General features: G+C 32.0%; 1 protein-coding gene across 11 annotated transcripts in view; it reads right to left on the bottom strand.

The window, feature by feature from the left end:
* Chm (CHM Rab escort protein) overlaps window positions 1–22,503 on the bottom strand; it is a 178,816-nt gene that overhangs the window by 86,862 nt on the left and 69,451 nt on the right. For 9 of the 11 annotated variants that reach the window (XR_012444304.1, XR_012444305.1, XM_074063038.1 and 6 more), the window contains exons 5-8: window positions 19,170–19,536; window positions 14,649–14,765; window positions 14,018–14,138; window positions 12,030–12,255 (exon numbers count right to left, since the gene is read on the bottom strand). Coding sequence is in view for 9 of the 11 variants with exons in the window: in XM_074063038.1 (XP_073919139.1) it covers window positions 12,030–12,255; window positions 14,018–14,138; window positions 14,649–14,765; window positions 19,170–19,536 (831 nt within the window). In the remaining 2 variants the exon portion in view is untranslated. The remainder of the gene's footprint in view (window positions 1–12,029; window positions 12,256–14,017; window positions 14,139–14,648; window positions 14,766–19,169; window positions 19,537–22,503) is intronic. The other 2 variants (XM_074063043.1, XM_074063044.1) reach the window with 1 other exon arrangement.

Below are 22,503 nucleotides of genomic sequence, written 5' to 3'. Positions count from 1 at the left end.
CACAACTTAACACAGTTTGGAAATTATTTTAATTAATAGTGGCTCATATAGTACTTATTTTATGTGCTCTTAGTACTTTACGAAAAGCTTTTCAAATATCAATTTCTTTAAATATCAATTTCCTTAATCTTTATTTTTTAATAAAATCCCTGTGAACTATGTGGTTAAAATATAAACTTAGGAAAAACGTTAATTACTCATTAAACAAATGTGTACTGTTTATTACCTGAAGAATATGTTCCTACACATATGGAACAGTTTAAAACTATGGGTTCAGGAAAGCATATTTTCAAATTCTAATAGTGGCAAAAGAGATTTACTTAAGAAAAATAACACACTGAAAGCTAATTTGAAAAAATACTCAAGATAGCAATGCAAAAAGTTTGAGAGATATGGGTGTTTACAAATGTATGTATATCTGCATGGTGAATCATTTAATTTCCTTGATAAGGATAGGATATCAGTCCAAGTGCATATTACTAAATACAGATTTATAAATTTCAAGTGTTGATATACTATAAGGAGGTAATATGCCTTCCTGTTTAGGTTATTCATTTGTGTAGCAAACTGTTTACATATAGAATACAAAGTAAAAACACTCAAAGTGTTTCAAAATCAGTGAAATTAAAATCAGAGAAGTTTTACTATATGAGATTATTTTGGGCAAAGTTTTTATTCTGTTTTGTTATATTAGTCAAGTGTGAACCTACTGCCTAATTTCGGGGCAAGGGAGAGGATAAGGCATAAAGGAGTAGGAAAATAAAGAGAAGTAATATTGAAAGCTATATTAATTATTTCAGTCACAACAGAGCTCTCTTCTACAAATTATTTTTCTAGTGCAGAAAAGAAAAATACAGAGCGTGAATATAATCAAGTTACTTTATATGAATATATGGAAATGTCAGGATCAAAAAAATCCATCACTATGTACAATTTAATATACACCAATAAAAAAGGAAAATACAGTTTCTGTTCTGCAGTATTTAATTACTTTATATGATAAAATTAAAAGATTTATTTAAATATTTATTGAGCACCTACTATGTGCCAAAGTATTAAGGAGATACCTGTATGAGTAAAATATATAGAACTCAGCAATAAAAAAAAATTATAAGGCACCCATACTGTAGACGGTTATGTGCTAGAGGCTATAGGAGAGAAAAAGTTAACTAAATTTTATATAGCCAACATATATATCAACAGGCATAGATTATTAGGTAATTTATATAATTATTATAATAACTTTTGTAAATGTCACAAGGTACCCCAGTACAATAATAAAAATGAGTAAATAAAAAAATAGAGTAGATACATATTAAAAATTTAATGCCAGATCTAGTCCACACAATCTGAATGGTCTATAATGCATAAATTAATGTTTCACTAGTCACCAAAACTTACTCATTCAAATAGCAAGACTATGAAGTTATGCAACTTTTATATAAGTATACTCTAGTTTGGTGTAGGACAATAATGAACATAATTACCCTTACATCATCATATTTGAGTCTTAAAGTATCCCAGGGTAAGAATGGATCATTACCCTTTCCATAATACAGGTAAGACTACTAAGGATAAGAGAATTTAAATGACATGCTCAAGTCCATGCAAACAGTATGAAAGACAGAATTAAAACCCAATTTGGTGACTGATACTTTTCTTACACATGGAAAACATTATGAAGTTCATGAAACATGACAACAAATTTTATAAAAATTCCCTTCTAAAATAGAAGGTAAAATGGTGAAGAATGGAAATGAATCACTTTGTTACAAAAAGAAACAGGGGAATAGTGGAAAATCATGCAAATCCAGCTGTCTAACATAATCATAAACATACCAGCATGGATTTTATCTGACTGCCTGTTTTGATTTTAGACTTTTTTGTCTTATTTGCATCTTGTTTTGTTTTCTTGAGTGATAGCCTTCAATTTGACTTGAAAGCAAACATGCTTCATATATTACTTCTATTATACTTGAACAATATATTGATTTCAAAGAGATGAGTCAAGAATTGTTTTTGAATCATCCTTAAAAAGTTTGTTTGTTCAATAATATAGCATTACCTTTTGGGTTAATCAACTAAAAATTCAGTTTCAAACACTGGCCTTATTTTAAATATTATCCTTGCCCTATAAGAAGTCAGCATCATTTCATTCTAATACAAATTATCAGAATTACTCTAAGATCTAGATTAGTAAACATATGTCACATAGGAAGAAAACTGGATTGGGTGAGTTTTCATAATTACTTAACAGGATAATCCAGTATCTGAATCAGTTATCACTGAAGTGAACTAATGCTAAAATAGAAACGGAAACTGCAAAAACTGTTCAGCCAATGCAATCCTAATACACTAAAAAAAAGTCACAATAAATCCTCCATTCCATACACATAAATGGAAGTTTTAATAAGAGGTTATTCCCAAATTAGAGGTCTTTTCCGGTCAAAACCTGAGGAATGCTGCAGGCAAGAGCACAAAAGCATTCCATTGCTTTATTAACGACAATGCTCACTGATCTGTGAATAACCCGAAAAAAATGAAGATTACTGAGTTACTTTACCAATCTATCCATCCATCACCACAGAACAGGTTTCAAAATGATGGATTATCTTACCACCTTGCTGTTTATCCTACACAACACTCTCTCAAAAGAAAAACAAACAAACGATCATACTAACATAATCACACTTACCCTCTATACTTTATGCATCATCTCCATGCCAATATTAACTATTAACTAGAAAGAAAACTGTCTTTAAAATCATATACAAATGATTCAGAAAATTAGGTATGTTTCAGTGCTTATATCTGATCTTCCAAAATTCTATAGTTTATACAAATTCCAGCCAAAGAGCCATCTTCAACTTTTGAGACACAAGTTTTTGGCTAACCTACTCCATATTGCTCTTCTAAATTAATTAGGATAGTTCTCAATTTGCATATCTCAGTGGTTCCTATTTTTTGTGGGGGAAATAGGGTCATAGCGTTCTTTGAGATGAACTCTCTTCCTAGGAAAATGTAACTATACACATTACTCACATAAAATCTGTCATGCAATTTCAGGGTATTTACCTTCAAATTGCTGAAAGCCAAGTGACTGATTATAGACATTGCATGCCAAATTAAGAACCCATGAATTTGACAAATTCTTCATACTCTATCCAGTCTTTCACTGTTTGTTTTAAGCTTAGATATGTATTTTAAATGAAGGCCATAAATTTCTTATTCTATAATTGAACTGTGCAAAATAAAAAAATTAATAGGGCTATAATTATCTTTAACAGGATTATAATTATACATATTTTGTTATATTTGTGTACTAAAAAAATAGAAAAACATACATCAAAATGTTCAGTGTTATTGTTAACGATAAATGATATTCAATTTTCTCTCTGACTCTCTCCTCTCTCCTTCCCTCCATGCCTCTCTCTTTCTTTCATTCTTTAAAATGGTGCTAGATATTAAACCATGATAGGCAAGCACTCTACCATTCAGCTACATCCCTAGCCCTCTAATTTTTACAATAAATAATAATAACAATTCTATTACTTTTAAAATTTCTTCATATTAAACTATATTTCTTCCATGATACAGACTTTAACTTTAAAATGCTGGCACAAACATAGGAATGCAGTTAAATTATGGCATGCACATCTACCTACTAGACTATTTGGTCATTTAAAATTTTAAAGTATGTCCTATGTACAAAGGTTTCTTTTGTATAAGCATGGAAAAGGAGGGAGTACATGCATCTAACTTATCAGTTAATACTAGGCATGAAACTCGAGGGTGTTTCATGCCTATAATAATAATAATAATAATAATAATAATAATAATGAGGCTTATAATTATTTCATAAAATAGGGAGGAGTGTCCATTTTTTCCTCAGTATTTTCATTTCCCCCTAAATACTAACATGATGTGTTACCCAAGAGCTTTTTAATGGCTATTTAGCATTTCCTCTCTATCAGGCAGTTTGTTTAATGACCATCTCAGGATTCTACTTATTGCAATGTTAAGATATTTTACAAATTTCTTGACATGGATATCAAGGTCTATGTCATATTCTTTTTCACGTTCACTACACTGAGAGCAGATGCTTCAAAAAAAAAAAAAAACCCAGCTATTGAATGGGAACATGTGAAAAGATCAAATTTACAACAAATGTTATAGATGTTTTTTTGCAAGTTTCTGGCCATTTTAATTTAATTAAATGATTTTACTTGCTAATTAAAATTGGACCCAGATAACAATTCCTGATGGCTTGTTCTATAGCAGTGCTCCTTAGGTCAGCAACATCAGCATCACCCGGGAACCTGTTAGGAATGCAAATTTTCATGCTCCACTCCAGATTATAAATCTGAATCTCTGGGGATGGAGTCCCAGTAATCTGTGTGCTAATTTTGGACACCCATGAAAGTTTAAGAAACACTGCTCTACCATTTGTTCACCATTTCCCCAGTTATACATAATCAAGTTACTATTCATTCATTTATATATCAAATACTTAGTGAATGGCTAATATAATGCCATGTCTTGCATTGAAGCATTCCTTTATAATCTAATATGATAGTTTTAAAAAATTATTACATTTTATAGGCATTTAAACTGATTGAACTGGGGCTAGAAAACTTGCCAAACAGTTTTTTAATTAGTTTTTTTTGAAACGTAGTTACATCCGTTCATTGTCTTGGATATTACCCAGGGGTTAAAGAGTTTTGAGGGAGACCATATGATCTACAAAGTGATTCTATTTACTATCTGACCCTTTATGGTAAAAAAAATTCTTCACCCCAAAATTAGATAGAGAAATCTAGCTAAGTCTCTATGCCTCATATATACCCTGGTGGCATTCTATGACATCAATAGCAGTGATAATTAAAATAGCCATAGCAACAACAATAGCAGTAATAACAGCATTTTTATATAGTACTTACAAGGCATGCATGATTTTAAGCGCTTTATGGATATTAATTCATTTTAATCCTCACAAATTATGAAGTAGGTATTATAACTATTCTCATGAAACATAAGGAACAAAGAGAGGTTAGATAACTTGCCCACAAATACACAGCTAGTAAAAGAGCAAAACCATATTTTGATCCCATGGATTTGGCTCCAAAATATACCATCTTTTGCTATAATAAATACTTCTCTACATGACTGGCACAGATAGCCCCTTGCATCCTATTGGAAGACAGGCACTTGCGTAATTATAGCTCCAACAGCAATATTTTCCATATATTCTCTGTTTTCATCCACCACCATAAGTTTTTAGATTCCAGAAGCACTCTTATATTCATTTTTATTATTATAATATCTTAAGGCATATATAATAAATATTAATAACAATGGGTCACAATTCTTATTTTTAAATCATGTATGCTTGTGACAACCTGAAAAACTGTGAACTTCTTATAAAGACATATATATATGTCATTTTGTATACATAAATTCCAAGGACCTGTGGACCCTAGATTGAGAAGGTACAATGTATCTCAATGCAGCTCTCTTCAACTGCAGTTTTGTAAAAACAGTGCAGAGATTCAATTAAAACCACACATTTGAACTAGTCAAATCTACCAATTATATAAAGGGTCAATTTCTGTACCTACTTTTTAGTATATCATGTGGTTCTATGACACTGTGGGAGGAAACCAGTGAAGTTGGAGGCAAAACAGATAAAAGTGATTTAGTTGTTAAATATTATAAAACCTAACTGGCTCCTAGATTCATCACCAATAGTATTTGTCATATTCACAAATGGAAGTTACAGAAGCAGGGAGATCTGTTTGCTCATGGTATACATTTGCTATTACTTTATCAACTAGATAAAATGCAAAAAGTTCAAGAATTTCTTTATTCATCTTAACCGGTATACACTATCAGGCTTAGAATTAGAATATATTTCTAGAACACTGTGGGATTGGCCCTTATTTTCTCCAACATTTTTTGGAAAGAAAACTTCCATCAACTGTGAAAAAAAGGAATCATGGCAAATTGCAAGTTGTTAAAAGGTGACACATATCACGGATATAACAAAATCCAGAAAAATAACATACTTTATTGGTTATCTTCCTTAATTTTTTCAGAAAAGTTTATTAAAGATGGTATAATGGGTGAGTCTTGAAGAAAAGCCTATCAGGAAACCAACCCAGTTCTAGCTTGAGCATCTTTTTATTTTAACATTCCTCATTTATAAAATTAGACAACTGACAAAACAATTTTAAAAGGCTTCTTCCAACTCTTAAATTTTTTCATAACACTACCAGAATAGTAGATTGATGTTTTTAAGAAAAGAAATTAAGAATCCTACCGAAGAAAAAAAAAAGCATAACTCTAACTTGTTGGGATAGAGGCAAGAATACTGGGAAAACACCAAAAATCCTTCTCAATTTTGCTCTTTCTGACTTCATATGAAATTGAACACATAAACTTTAAAGTTTTTCAACAGGATGATCTTTGTACAATTTTAAAACTTCCCTTGGTTTTCTAACAGGTTGATCCATGTTAACAAATGTCTCTTAGGTTTCCGAAACCTCCCTGAAGAAAAAAATGGTTATTATAGAATAAAAGGAGTAGATTACATTGGTCTAAAAGATACTTACTACTATGATTTCTGCTACAATTTATGAAAACATTCATTAAAATACATTGATATCCTGATCTTGGACTTTGGGCTGAAAGGTGGTTTTAAAAAGCAGAGAAAAAAGACACAACAATATAAAATATCTTAGAGTCTATATTAAAAAACAAATACCATGGTTATGACTAAATCACACTAGCATCTGAGTCCCATTTTCAACCCATTTTCAGCCCAGCTCTATCATTATTGAGTGAATGCATCAAATGGAAGATTCCTACCCATGCTACGCTCATAATCTTGAGCAAGGTACTTAGATATGCATATATACATTTATATATATATAAATATATATATAACATACATTATACATTTATTGGACTTTTGATCTCTCATTCTCTATTTTTAAAAGCTTCTAATTTAGAGACCAGCTTTTATTTCACAAATTCCTGAGACAACAGGAAATTTTCCTTACATAATATTACTGCTATCTATTTAATTTTTCACATACAGTATGCTAGGAAATGTTGGGTTTGATCATTTACTAAAAAGTGTGTAGTGGTGATAATTTATTAATTTATATATATACATATATTTAAGCGCTTATATAATTTACATTATATTCTAAAGTTGAAACGTTCTCATCTTTCATCTTTTAACAATCTTACAACATAAAAGAAAAAAAAAGAAAAAGTGAGATCAAGTCTAGGCCACCAAAGAATGAAAGAATAAATTACCTAGTAAACTAACAGTTAAATTACCCCTCCCCCCTTTTAAAAAATGTTAAAAAGATCTGGACTCTGGGCAGTCCTGGTCTACTTAAAATATACAAAGTTTGTTTGCCACGATTGGTACTGCTTCATTTCTTAGGTTATGAAAACATGACACAGTATATAAAACCTATTCTGAACTAGAAGATATTTCTTTTTTTAATTGTTTATTCATTTATTCATGTGTATACATTGTTTGGGCCATCTCTCTCCCCTGCCCACCACCCCCTTCCCTTCCCCCCCTCGCTTCCAGGAAGAACTTGTTCTGCCCTCTTCTTCAATTTTGTTGACGAGAAAACATAAGAGACAATACGAAAGATATAGCATTTTTGTTAGCTTGAGATAAAGATAGCTATACAGAGAGATTCCTAGCATTGCCTTCATACACATGTGTATTACAACCTGAACTGGTTCATCTCTACCAGCCCTCTTCACTACTTTCCAGTCACCTTCCCATAGTGTCCTCTGTTAGTTTAAGATTACTTTATTAGCTCCTCTACAGTAGGCACATCAAACAATTCCAAGTTTTAGGTTTCCTTCTCTCTCCCTATTTCTCCTGTATGCACACTCCCCTTAGCGTGTGACCCATGTCCAATAATATTACTGCATTTGTTTAAGGTCTATAATCCGCATATGAGGGAGAACATACGATTTTTGGCTAGAAGATATTTCTAAAGGCTACTATGTTACCAACCAGAGAGATAACAGAAATAAATTAGCTCAGTTAGGCTTTTAAAAGGAATTCTGTTGGTAAGATGTATTGTGAGTTTAAAAACCTGTATACTGCATATATACCCTGTCTAGCTTGCCAGAAAAAATATTAACCCTCTAATACATAATAAGGGAAATTCTAAGGCTTGCTAGACTAGAGAAACATATAGATTTCAATGACTTTTATTTCAATATGGTCCAAATTATCTGTCCTGACTTATTAATGGTTGCTAGATACAATAAATACATAAACATCATTTTCCTTGCTAAAAACATCTACCTATTTAAAATGATAAAAAGGTGTTTGTCCATAGTTATCTCAAGTAGTTAAAATGCTATACTACTTACAAGAAGTCATTTAGAATGCAAGGAAATGACTTACAAATGTCTTTGAATCCTTCACATAAATATGCATTCATGCCATTTATAACAGTAGCCTTCATGAGAACACAGTGTAACTGGATGTGAGAAATACCTAAGTGGCTTATATTAAAAGAGAATACAGAATGGTAGTTAGAAATCATAGAAAAGGTGACAAGTTATTCTGATAACCTGGTGATAAAAAATGTAGCCTATGATGTATAGATGATGGTAGTGTTACTATGTTAAAATATAAACAGAATGATATTTATACGAAATTATAAAGCATAATGCAGGGAATCCATCATAAAATTAGAGGTTAATATTCCTAGACCAAGAAAATGTATTTTTATTTTAATTCATACATATTCTCATGTATGCAAAATGTGGAAAGTACTCAAGAGTTACCTTAATTACCAAAGAATTACTTCAAATGTAACAGAAAATTACTTCAAAGAATTACTTCAAATGTAACAGAAAAGGGGTCTTTTGTCATTTTTACCATACACACATTTAATTACATTATCCCTTGAAAGTACACTTCAATTGGAGAAGACGTATAATTTTCACAACAAACTTCAAAATTCAACCACATGTACAATACTGACATAGGCTCTGCAGAAGATAAAAATATGTACAAGTTCTTGACAAAAATCTCAGTCTTAAAAAGGTTAAAAACCATCATTGGGAAAATGTTGTCTTCGTCTAAGATATAAATCCGTAAGAATCTCATTCTGAAATTTTATAACAGTACAACATAAACAAATGATACTCAAATGTCTTTTCTTTTTAAAATGTATAAAGAAAACCTAAAAACAAATTTATAAAATGAAGTAGGAAAGAAATATAGGATCTTTTGGGGGAAAAAGGGATGAGGTTAAAATATAGCTTGAGTATCCCATATCTCAAATGCTTGGAACAAGAGGTTTGAAATTTAGGATTTTTTCCATATTTGCAATACATAATAAGATATCTGAGGGATGAGACTCAACTCTAAACATGAAAGTTATATATGTTTGAAATTATCTCTCTATATACAGTAGGAAGGTAATTCTCTACATTTTTAGTGCAACAGTATTTCGGACTGGCAAATTTAGCATTTTTCTTCAGATTAGGAATGCTCAATCTGCACTCTATTATTTTGTTGGTGGGACTAGGGTTTGAACTCAGGGCTTCACACTTACAAAGCAGGTCTCTACAGCTTGAGCCACACTTCCAGTCCATTTTGCTCTGGTTATTTTGGAGATGGGGGTCTTGAGAACTATTTGCCTGGGCTGATCTTGAACCTCGATCCTCCCAATATCAGCCTCCCAGGTAGCTAGGATTATAGGCATGAGCCACTGGAGATTGGCTCATGCATTCCACTTTATAAAATACTAGTAAGGCATCTGTTCATTGTGTTCTTGTTACTTAGTAGCATGTTGCAATATGAGAAAACAGCGTGGTTTCTTTGAGTGAGACAATGAATGAAACATGAAGAGGGAAAAAGTAACTATGAAAACCATAGAACTCCCTTCTTAGGTTCAGTTAATAGAAGGACCTCTGACCCTAGGGGACATGGTACTCTCTGTTCATCCCTACTTTGATCTGTAATCAAAAGAAGGGGTTGTTTGGAAATACATAGACCTATTATATTAAAAAGGCAGTCATCTTAAAATGTATAACATACTCACTTCCATTCATACAATTGTATACCTAGGAAATGGGAATTTGAGAATTCCAACTTCCAGTGGTGTATTGGATTGAGTATTGTGACAGAACCTCCTTCTGATACCAAAAAAACTACATTTTCCATGAAACGTAATTCTTACTGCACAGCTAACACTGAAGGAAAAGAAATATCCATGGTAAACACTCCATTCCCCCAAACAATCCACACATACAATATAAGCCCAGAGCTAAAATCAAAGCTTTGTGCAATAAGCACTACAAGAAATTAGATTTTAAAAAGCCTAGTATATCACAATGTGGTTGTTGTATCTGGGGCTCCATTATTAAGTGAGGACCTCCTGGAAAGAACTAGAACGGTCTCCTTTTTTTTATTTTATCATTTTTACATTTACTCATGTGTATACGTTGTTTGGGCCATCTCCCCTCCTAGAATGGTCTCAAGTTTGTAGTATCTTATGGATAAAAGAAACACAAATAATTGTGTAAGGAAAGCAACCTAAATTTTAATCCCCAGATTAAAAAATCAGATATAGCCTCTCAAAGATAAGCACTGCACAAGAAAATAAACCATTAAAATGAGTCATTAGAAATAACACATGTCAGTGTTGTATCATTATGAACTTTAATGCCACAAGGTTAAAAGAATAAGAATGTAAAATATCTACATATGGAATGTTTAAAGAAATAGGAATCAATAAATGAAAATGAAAAAGAAACTATCAAAAATGATAAGGAAAATGAGGAGGGATCCAAACTTCAAAAACTTAAAGATAAAAATATTGAAATAATGACTCGAGGCATTGCTCAAATGGTAGAGCAGCTGCCTTAGCAAGCATGAGGCTGAGTTCAAACCCCAGTACTACCTAAAAAATGAATGTTAACAGGTGATAAGAATTAACATACTTAATAAAGAACCCAGAATGCAATCAGAAGGACTAGGATATAGAAAGTATGAATGAGATATTAAGAGATATGGAAAAGAGAATGCTAAATTCTAAAACATAATTTATTTTCATTTCAAAAGGTGAGCAAAGAAACAATGGGAAAAAACTAACACTTATAAGGATATTCATTTCCTAAATACTAAATTCACAGACAGAGGAAACAATGTATTTGGTCAAACCACATGGAACTCTAGGTCAGAATGGTTGAACACTGTTAACTTCCTATGGTTCAACACATACTAAGCTATATAAATACGAAGAAACCAACACCTAAGACTCAGTGTAGTAAAGCTGCAGAACATCAAAAGCAAACTATCTTAAAAAAACAGCTTGAAAGAAAAGAGAGATTACTTATAAAGAAATGGTAAATTTGGCAGACATCAAATTTTACAACAGCAAAATGAAATATAATTAATAATATAATTAAATTTTAAAATACTGAAAAGAACTAAGCCTAAAAGAAAAGCTTCATATATTTAACTACATTAATCTTAATGATCTCCATGTACCATAAATACAGTAAGACAAAATACATGCAACATATAAAACTGAGAACATATTTCAAAACTCCAACAAATCAATAAAAAAACCACAACAACCCAATAGGCAAATGGGTAAAAGACATAAACAAGTATACTCCAGAGAAGAAACCATAAATAGCAATAAACATGTAAGAGGCTCAATCTCATAGGTAATCAGGGAAACTCAAGATTAAAACATACAGTGCAATGGTATTCTACATAAGTTAAACTGACATAAAATTTTTAAATCTTGGCAAACATGTGGAGCTATGAAAAGCCAGCTAATAGGCCAAACAGAATACATAATTTATATGGATAATTAAGTAAGTAAATTAGTAACTTAAAAGTAGAATAAAGTATATGTTTGCATATATGAAATCTTGAGTAAATCTCATTTTCTTCTAGTTTTCATATGCTATTCAAGTATCTCTTTTAGAAGACACCAGAAAACCAATGCCAAACTTACCTGCAGAAACACTGGGGAAGTTCTCCTTGGCCATACAAAGGAAACAAAAATGGAGTGTTACCATACCGCCCGAGACAGTGAAGAAAGTTTTTGGTAGCTTGGAGACCATCTATGGTACTGCTGGTTGACTCTGATGTCATTGCAATTGAATGGAGGACAAAATATTGGAGGTTGGGGGTTAATTTTTGAGTTTTTAAATATTCAGAAAATGTAACGTCCTCATACGCTATGAAAAGAAAGTTGAAAATTAATCGATTAAAATCAGAACTAAACTCCTTAAAACCTCCCCAAATGAATGCAATCAAGACTGTGTTAAAAGTCTTCACAAAGGACATGGGAAGTCCTAGAATCACATCTTGGACAGTCACAAAACACAAGAAAGAATTCTACTAACCTAACTGGACTGACGGTACTTTTTTAATTACTTTTTAATCTTTAGATGATTATTTTACTATTTTATGGATAAAAAAACCCAGAAAATCATTAAATAACTCAATGTGCTGCCATGGTTGCTAATGATCTTACTTTATTAACATTTAAGCTGCATAATGCTGTCAATAATTACATTTGAAAATACTAAATATGATAAAATGGAAACCTGCTGGTGAAAATGACAAAGTAGCAGGTTTTTTTTATTAAATGTATACCTATTCCTAAGATTTAGAACAAAAAACTATGATTAAAAACCAATAAAACTGGCTGGGTGCCAGTGGCTCATGCCTATAATCCTAGCCATTCAGGAGGCAGAGATCAGGAAGACTGCAATTCGAAGCCAGGCCCAGGCAAATAGTTTGTGAGACCCTTTCTCAAAAAATCCATCACAAAAAAGAGTTGGTGGAGTGGCTCAAGCAGTAAGAAGGCTTGCCTTGCAAGCGTGAGGCCCTGAGTTCAAACCCTGATGGTGCCAAAAAGAAAAAAAAAAGCAATGAAACTAATTTCTGTGTGGCTACTGGAGTTAGTCATCCTGCCACATAATCATGTAACAAAACATAAGGGATCCCTAAAAACAACTCCTTTAAATCAAAAACAAAAAACAATGTAATTAGTGGTAGAAAATGGGAAAAGACAAAAACTTTATGGAAATAACTTAAATAAATAAAAATTACAAAAAAACTACAGTGAAGATGTAAGTTTATACATCCATTGGAAAGAACAAGTTGGCAGTCAATACCTGTTGGACTTAAGCTTTAAGAGCAATAATTAGATTTTTATTATTCCATCAAAGTTTTTCATGGTATTACTTTTCATAACATTTCCATTCCAATGAACATTAAATGTATGATTCTGATATTAAAATGGTACATTCAATTTTCAAGAAAATCTCATGTAACTGGCCCCTGGATTGCACAGTGAGATGGGTCAAAGTTAATATTAGAAACCATGTATTCTCCAAATCCAGTGGTTTCCCCATATGCCATCTAGCCTTTTTTATTGTCAATCAAAATGAATAGTTCAAAATTCTAAGCAAGGTCTGGAGGCATGGCTCAAGTGGTAAAGCAGCTGCCTAGCAAGTGCAAGACCTTGAGTTTAAATTCTAGAACCAAAAAAAAATTTTTTAAAGGCTTTTAAGTTAAACAAGTCCCAAAAGTGGCAATGTAAACAGGGTTTTTAACTATTGATGAGAAAAAAGAATGGAACAATAAAAGGGAAATGTCATCTACCAAACGCTAGTTGGCAGCAATATTTTTAAGCAAAAATTAAAATTGATCAGAGTATTTCTGTTATGTTGAAAATACTTGTAGTATAGACACTAGCCACAAAGGGTCACTAAGCACTTGAAATATGGTTAGTAAAAAACTGAGGAACATTTAATTTGATAATATTTTAAGAAATTATATAGCTACATGTTGCTAAGGGCTTAAACTAATAAATACTGCAGTGTTACACTATATTTTAAAATAATACAGAGTGGCTTACCAAATTAGAGCAAGCATATTAAAATTAAAATCACAACTAATTAGAGAACACAATTTAATGTAAAATACTACCTTTGTATTCATCAGGATGTTCTTCAAATTCCATACAAAATGTAAGAAATTTCATTAGCATTCGCTTTTCTACCATCGTAAGCTGTTTACTATTAAAGACATCTGCTCTGGAACAAGGAACCTGCAAAGCAGTATGATTTTAAGTTATAAAACTGCTTCCTAATGATACAAGTATTTCAAATTACATTTTTACTTTATATATAACAACATTATGTCATTCTAGTTTGACTGTTTTATGTCACCTTCCATCACTTCTAATGGCATCTCTGTTAACTTCAGAGCTAATCAACTTGCAAGCTTTCTTACTTAATTCTGCCAAGTTGTTCTTCATGCCATTAAAAAGCCAATGGCATGTCAACCTAACAGGGAACAAATGACAGTTCAAATGTAGCACTGCTGCCTGAAAGTAACACTTTCTCAAGAGCAAAATCAAGCCGTGGAATAACTCATCAGAAAAGTAACACTAGAAATTTTAATTAAGCAAATCTTACCATTTACATTTCTAAATCATCATGCAAGATTAGAGTATGCTGCCTTACCAGGGAAATAGCAACCTTACTTGCTTTTTTTCCCAAAATGAACCATGATAATTTAAGTGTAGGTTCAGTTACATCCTTGATTAGTATAGTACCTGTTCCACTCTTCCTTCTCGAAATGCAAGAATCCTGGTAATATTTTTAAACTCTGCATATCGACTAACATTAGATTTGATTAGAAGATCAATTAGTAATCCCCGAGAATACAGCAGCTATACAAAGAAAAATTTTAGAGGGTAAGGTCAAAGGCAAAATAATGGAAACATGATAAACACTTAATCATTTATAAAAGACTATACCTATAAATATTATAATACACATCACAATTTACTACATGTTTACAATTCATTATCTGAAATTAAAAATTCAGATATTTTATAATAAAAAAAAACTTCTACAATCCAAAAGTTTTTTCATAACTTATTTAGTAGGAAAATCTGATTCAAACTGATAGAAAGTTCTTCTGTCTTTGTCCCAATATATATGACTATTCACACATTTCAGCACAGAAATGTTCCTCAGATCTGCTAAGAATGTTACATAATATATAACATATTGGCATACTCACTCTATTATCTTCTACAGTATATTTTTGAATCTGAACAACATACCACCACCCAGGGGCTTTGGAATAAGGAACTGTAGACCTGTATAAGGCCAGGTGCTTGTAAGATAAAACTAGCCCAGAGAAAACTGTAATGCATTTTCACTCAAAGAGTCACATCATAAGGTCCCTCTACAACCCAAGCAGTCTAGGTTCATATGAGATAAGACTTTTTCAAGAATTGACGATAGCTACTGCTGGCATGCATATGAGGGATTGATTTAATTTTCAACATATCTCATAACTAATATCAGAGAGGAAAAAAACAAGAATTTAAATAAACACTCAGCTAGTATGCGCTAAATTTAATGTTCAGCAACAGATTTGGTTATTTTCTATAATCAAGGTACCTTTACATAATGTCTACAACTCAATAAATGTTAAAATGTAAATGTTACATCTATGAAAACCGTAGGAAATAAAATGAAATTTGTTTTATTATACAAAGAAAAGGGGAATCTCAAAAATCAATCTAAACCATTAGTCTGAGCATTCAATAGAACAGCACTTTCTGTAAATCAGTATCAGTTAAATTTTATAAACTATTATGTTAGTTCAACATTTTGGAGAACAAACAAAATTGGTATCATATTTGATGAAACAAATCCAATTACCTCACTAAATATGGTATGTTGCTTCATTACCTTCTTCCTAACACAATATACAACTAAAATAGCCTGTTTTTAAGAATATATTGCCAAGTCTTAATTGTATAATAAACAGGTATTTCAAAACCCACATTTGTTCAAAAACATAAACATCTGAGATTTAAGGATCAAGATCTTAAAACCCGTTAATACTTTCACAAATATTAACATACAAATATTAATGTATTTTCATTTAATAAGACCGAATAAAGCTTAAGATTTAATGCCCATTTAACTAATGTACTTCAGAGATCACTGAAGAGTGAAAATAAATTTCAATGAAAATTATCCCAGATTTTTGTTTGTTTCTTTTTCTCTTTTTGTGTACTGGGGTTTAAACTCAGCGCCTCACACTTGCCAGTCAGGTGCTCTACTACTTAAACCACTCCACCAGCCCTTGTTTTCTTAAGCTTAGAAATAACAGATGTGTACCATATTTAAACCTAAGCTTCTTTTTCCCCATCCTTTAAGTGATCTACTATAGAAAATTCATCGTGATGAGGGTAAAGAATATGTCAATTTTATAAAAATAATGGGAACTAGGTTTAATAATTTGGTCCATAATTTTAAAATTATGGACTTAGAAATGAGTTTTCATTATAAGAATTTCATCTTTGATTTTCTCTATTATTCTGAACTGTAGCACTGTATGTATTTTAGTAAACTAACCTACCCTGAGCTGGTTCTTTTTCTGAGCTGTTTTTTTAAAGATACATGGATATGTTTTGTAAACTATAAAGCCCCATAATATTTCTTAACTATACCATGATGACGTTGAGATCAAATACATGAAGAAATGTCAAGTACTTCAAAGACAAAAATGATTTTAGGCAAGAGTGGAGTTAAGATAGCTATTTGGTAACAATCCTAAACACAGAAGTTACAAGTGCAATTATTAGAACGGACATTTTCAAAAAACCAGCTCAAATAACAAGAAATATACCATTTTCAATCCAGCATGTACTAAAAAAAGTTCACTAAATGACTACCATTTAAAAATTGACAATAAACCTCGTATTGCTATGGTCACACAATCTTTAGATACTTCTACTTTTGTAGAATAAGCACAATAAATAGTTATTGGCTATTTTTGTTTGATGTATGAACTCACAAAAACTATGCAGGACAAACTATAACTGCCTAATAACTGCATATGAACACATTTTTTTTTCACTCAGAGATCCAAAATTACTAACCATTCAAATCCATGAAAATATCCACCAATCTCTTTCACAGTTTCAATGTCTCAGCTTCTAATTAAACTTTTCATTCCTATAAACAATGTTGATTTTCTTATACAACTAAATAATTTTCTATACTATTTCCTACAATTGAAACAGCATCATCTTTTACCATTTCCCTTTGTTATGTACTATACTTCAGCTAATATAAGGGTTAGATATATCTTCTTTGAGACAAGTTCTTCCTATGTTGCCTCGACCTCATGGGCTCAAGGGATCCTCTTGCCACAGCCCCCTTAATAGCTAGGAGTACAGGAGTGACACTATACCTGCCTTTGGCTGTGATTCTTAACCACATTCTTTTTCTCATGGTTTCTTTAGGTAAGGCGTTCCAGATTCCAAGTAACTAATTTTAAGTGCAATCTTTAGAACAAAGCCCATTGGTTATTAGACTACTTCAATTTTTGTTTTCTTTTTTAACTGAATTCAAACAATACTGCTCAAGAAAGTAGAGAAGTTATTATGAGCTAGCATTAAACTTCCATCCAGAGACAAAAAGGAAGGAATCAGAGAAAGAATGGTAGATTTCAAAGGATGGTACAGTCAAAGTAGACAAAAAAGGTAGTATAGGCATGTAGTTGATGCACATCTTATACAAGAGTGAATATAGAATTTTTAAATCTACTAAAATCATCATAAGAAGGGGACTAAGGTCGAAAGGAGAAAAATAGGGGGGATGAAACAATTTGGGCTCTAATACATATATACATGGAACTGTCACAATGAAACACAAAAAAATGTATTTTTTTAATAAAAACAGAGAACAAGAAGGCAAAACAAGTCCCATCTGGGTGGTAGGTACCAGTGGGATGGGGGAGGACATAAGGAAAGGGTATAGGAGGGTGAATATGGTGGAAATATTATGTACACATGTATGAAAATGGAAAAAGGAGACCTGTTGAAACTATTCCAGGAATGGGAGGAGGACAGAAAAAGGAGAATGATGGAGGGGGTGAATTCAACTATGATATATTGTTAAGTACTTTTGTAAATATCACAATGTACCCCCAGTACAACAATAATAAAATAAATTTTAAAAACAGAAATATGTAGTAGGACTAAGGCAGTAGCAACTCAGACCATGATAGAATCAAACACAGAGTGCTATATGACAAAAAGAAAAATGAATGGTAAAAAAGATATTAATATTTCCCAACATCAAGTTCAAAGGGAACAGGAGTACAAGGATTTGTGATTGCATCCACAAAATGTGAGAGGCATACACTGTTCCTTCTCTTTCCCCTATTACTTGGAATCTGAGGAAAGCACCTTAAATTGAAAAGTCTAGTTTTGAGGGAAGTCTGATGTTATTTACTATCCTCTCCTATTTGTTTCCAATTTCTCACTGTGTGCCCTGAAGTTATAAGATTTGGTTGTGGTTTTTCTATACTTTTACCAAACCCCTAACTCTTTAAGGTCATAATCCTTTACCTTACTGTTTTTTAGTATTTTGCACAAAAACAGTTTTGCTTTCTATGAAATCATTGCAACCCTGATCCCTTTTAAGATCCAGGAGCCTCTTCTGAAATTACACTGCAATAACATCAGAGTTAAGGATGGAAATATAACTGAAGACAAAAGGTTTCTTCCCTGTCTCTCTGCCACTATGAAATTATCCTCTGAAGTCCTCAAACCTGAACACATGATTTTCAAAAATGTATTGGTTTATTCAGAATATTCATCATCATATAAATGTCAAAATAGCTACTATATATAAAGGTTAAAAAGTTGATGTAAAGTTGACTATAAAGGCATGAATATGCACAATGATACCCTTACTTTGTACAATTAATATAAGCTAGTAAAAGACATGGACTTATAAACAGGTCATTAGAATTTTTTTGATAGAATTCACAGTGTCAATGCATTAGAAGAACATTAGGATGAACTATGTGTTCTAGTAAAAAAGGATTCTTCAGGTATGAAAGTACAATTAAAAACACATTAAAAGTATTTTAACAGGAGCATTTTGGTATGTTTTAACCTATAGTTATAGAATGAATTATAAACTTTTGGCTACTATCTTTTTACAAAATAAGTGCTCTACACTTCACACAGATGCTATTTTCAATCAAATAGAAGTTAGTGTTGTTCAATAATATGATAGGCAAAATTGAAACTCACTTTTGATACCAAATCAATATTAAATCTCTTGCCTTCTTTAATAATCTGTGAATAAGTAATTCTATTTTTCTTTGGTTGCTCTATGGTGTCTGTTGCTATGGGTACATAGTCATTTGTTTCCTCTTCTGAAGTTTTATCCTCACTATGGTTTTCTTTCTCCCCTGTCACTTCAGCATCATTTACTACTTGAGCACTCTGACTGCTTGGAGTTTGTTCTGCGGGCATTTCAAAGCATTCAGTAAGCAATGACTCATCCTCTGGTGGCAGGCCGGCAGAATTTGCAGCTTCTGTGGGGTTTGCAGATATCACAGAAGTGTGATTTCTCTGCAGTGCACCAGCTTCTTCAACATCTTCATGAGAATCCTGACTAATAAGAAATTATAATAATAATTAATATCATGCTTTGGATAATTCTATCCTGCTACATTTGTCCTATTGCTTTAACTTTTCATGGCAATTTGTATTCCTTAATTCCTTTTATCTTATAAAGTTCAGTGTATTATTTTACCATCTGTGATGCAGACATTAAAGGTTAAGGTTTCAATATAATATGAAATGTACTTAATATTTGAAAAGTACAAATAAATATTTCAGGGTTAAGGAGGCCACGACACATGTATATTCTTGAGAATTTAAGACAGACACAAGAATTTTGTTTCAGAAGCAAATGAACAATTATAGTCTTCAGAATTAAGAGAACTGGGTTCAAACACTAACCCTATAACTAGTTAGCTGTAAACTTAAACAAGTTATTTATGCTCTTGGAGACCTAAATTATCCATCCATAACATCAGGATAAATACCGCCTACCTTCAAGATTAATCTAAAGATTAAATGAAGTATTTCAGGTAAAGAACCTGGCACACTGCCTGTGGCATAGTAGATGCTCAACAATCTTAGTTACCAAAGATGATTATTATTGAGGCTTTCTTGACTTGGTAGTGTGACAGAGGTATGTTCAGTAAAGCAGAAAAAACGCCTGCCATGAGAAGTTTAAGTTGACCTATCATATTGTGGTATTTAACATGATCTTTCTGTATAATTTCCTGCTGTATACTGTTTAAGTATTGACGGCTACTACTCTAGTGGAAACCCATTTTCCAAAGTGATTATTACAGTTAACACTCTTAGTCCATCATTGCCTTGACTGACACAAAAGGCTCCCATTCAATGGGCCTGCATTTTGAATTGCTTCTCCACAGAATCTGGTATTTTCATTGAGCTGAAAACTAGCTCAATACTAGCTCAATATTGTTCAATACATAGCCAGATGCCTTACACTTCACAAGTCCTGGCAAGTAAACATCTGCTGATTACTCCAGAACTAAGAATAGCCCTTCCTTTAATCAAAACTAAACTCTACTTCCAGAAAACCTTTCTCTTTCTGGCTCAAAATCAAATCCTCTTCTTCACTAATCCTCTGATCTCATCACCTATTTTCCAACATGGCATCTCTTATGCCAATTTATTAACTCTAATCACCATGTGTTGACCCATATAAATGTTTTCATTCATAGGGCTATTCTTGCACTCTCCATAAAATCATAATTAAACATTCCTAGACATAATCACATATATTAACAATCTATATGTTCTAAGAGAAAAAAACTGAACTTCATGTTCAAGAAATCTTCCTTAATCCAACAATGTTCATCATAATGTTATTACCCTTCAAAGACATGCAGGTTACACTGCATTTATTTATCAATTCCTTTTTAATAGTCCTTTGGCTGTCCAGTATAGGTTGAACATCCCTAGTCTAAAAATCCAAAATATGAAATGTTTCAGACTCCAAAGTTTTTTTTTGTCATTGCTCAAAAATTTTAGATTTTGGAGCATTTTGGATTAAGGATGCTCAATCACTAAAGCCTGTAACAATACTCCACAATCCAAAAATCTAAAATACAAAGCACTTCTGGGTCCCAAGCATCTTGGATAAGGAATTCTCAACCTGCATATGCTTTATCTTCTGAATTCCCTGAGGGAAGACTCTAACACCTCTTTTTGTGTGCTCCTTATAATACACTTGTTGTATGAACACTGTGTCTAATAAATGCTTAATAAAAAGGGGGTTGTACAGACAACAGATATTTTTAATATGAAAGAAACTTATTTGTAGAAAGCAAAAAAAAAGGTAGGCCAAGATAAAACAATGCATATAAATTCAAATTATCTGGGTGCAGTGAAATGAAAAACTGAAGGGCTTTATTAAATTAACACAATAAATATTACAATAAAAAGGACAATGAAAACTAACACTCAGACATCAAGAAATAAAATAGCATATTTACTGTTACAACCTAATCATTTCAATGAAATCTAATGAAAACAGGAATTTATATCATTAACAGTACAATAAGAGTTTTCAGATCTAGGAAACTAGAGTGGAGAAAGCACCCCTAAGTTCTAGTTCTAGATGTATGGCTTAGGAGATTGTCGGTAAGTCACTTAATATCCTACATTCTTACTTACAAAATGCTGATAAGTCCATGTGCCTTTCTGTTCATAAGAGACTTGGAAGATAAATAAGCTCACTTATGTGAAAATTATTTTATGAATTCTGAAAGGTTAATCAAATATAAGATATTGAACAATTCTAAGGTACTGTTAAACTGCGTCCAGGCCAAAAGGCAACTCAAAACATGTGTACTTGGGTTGTTTGCATTCACATGGTGGCCAACATAAACACACAACAGCACCATTATCATTAAAAATGATGGGCAATTATATGAAACGTGATCTGTATATTTTCTGTCATTTTCACGCTCTGTATTCTCTCTCAATATTTTCAAAGCCAGTAACTTAAGTGAGTTCCATGAGGGATCTAAGGTAACAGTTTTTAGTAAAAGTTCTACACCTAAAGATTAAACTAAGAAATGACAGGATAATTAATTTCACTTTCCAGATAAGACAAAATATAGCACCTTCTCTTATTACAGACCATAATGATGAAATCATAGAAACTGAGCATAGAAACTGATCTATGCAGTGACTCTCTGTAACATTAAGTGAAAACATTAACGTTATAGAGAAAATGAAATGCATTAACCAGTGCTGGACATCCTGGAATACATAGGTAAAAATAATTAAAGGTATAGTCAATAAAATTAGTATGTGATACTGGGAAAAGTATAAGTATAAAGAAAGAAATTATTCTTTTGAAATTCTGCATTTATAAGCTATTAAGTTTCACTGTTTCCAACATCGTATTTTGGTAAAATTCCTATCACTACAGAAAACACAAACAATAAAAACACAATATTGTCCTCACTTTTCATTAAAAAACACAGTATATTTGGAGTTCTGCCAAAGTTGAGATTACTATCCAAACAGA

Source organism: Castor canadensis, chromosome X (genome assembly GCF_047511655.1).
Source record: "Castor canadensis chromosome X, mCasCan1.hap1v2, whole genome shotgun sequence".
Lineage (NCBI taxonomy): Eukaryota > Metazoa > Chordata > Mammalia > Rodentia > Castoridae > Castor > Castor canadensis.
The sequence above is the reverse complement of the archived record's forward strand: the minus strand, read 5'-3'. Positions and strand labels throughout refer to the sequence as shown.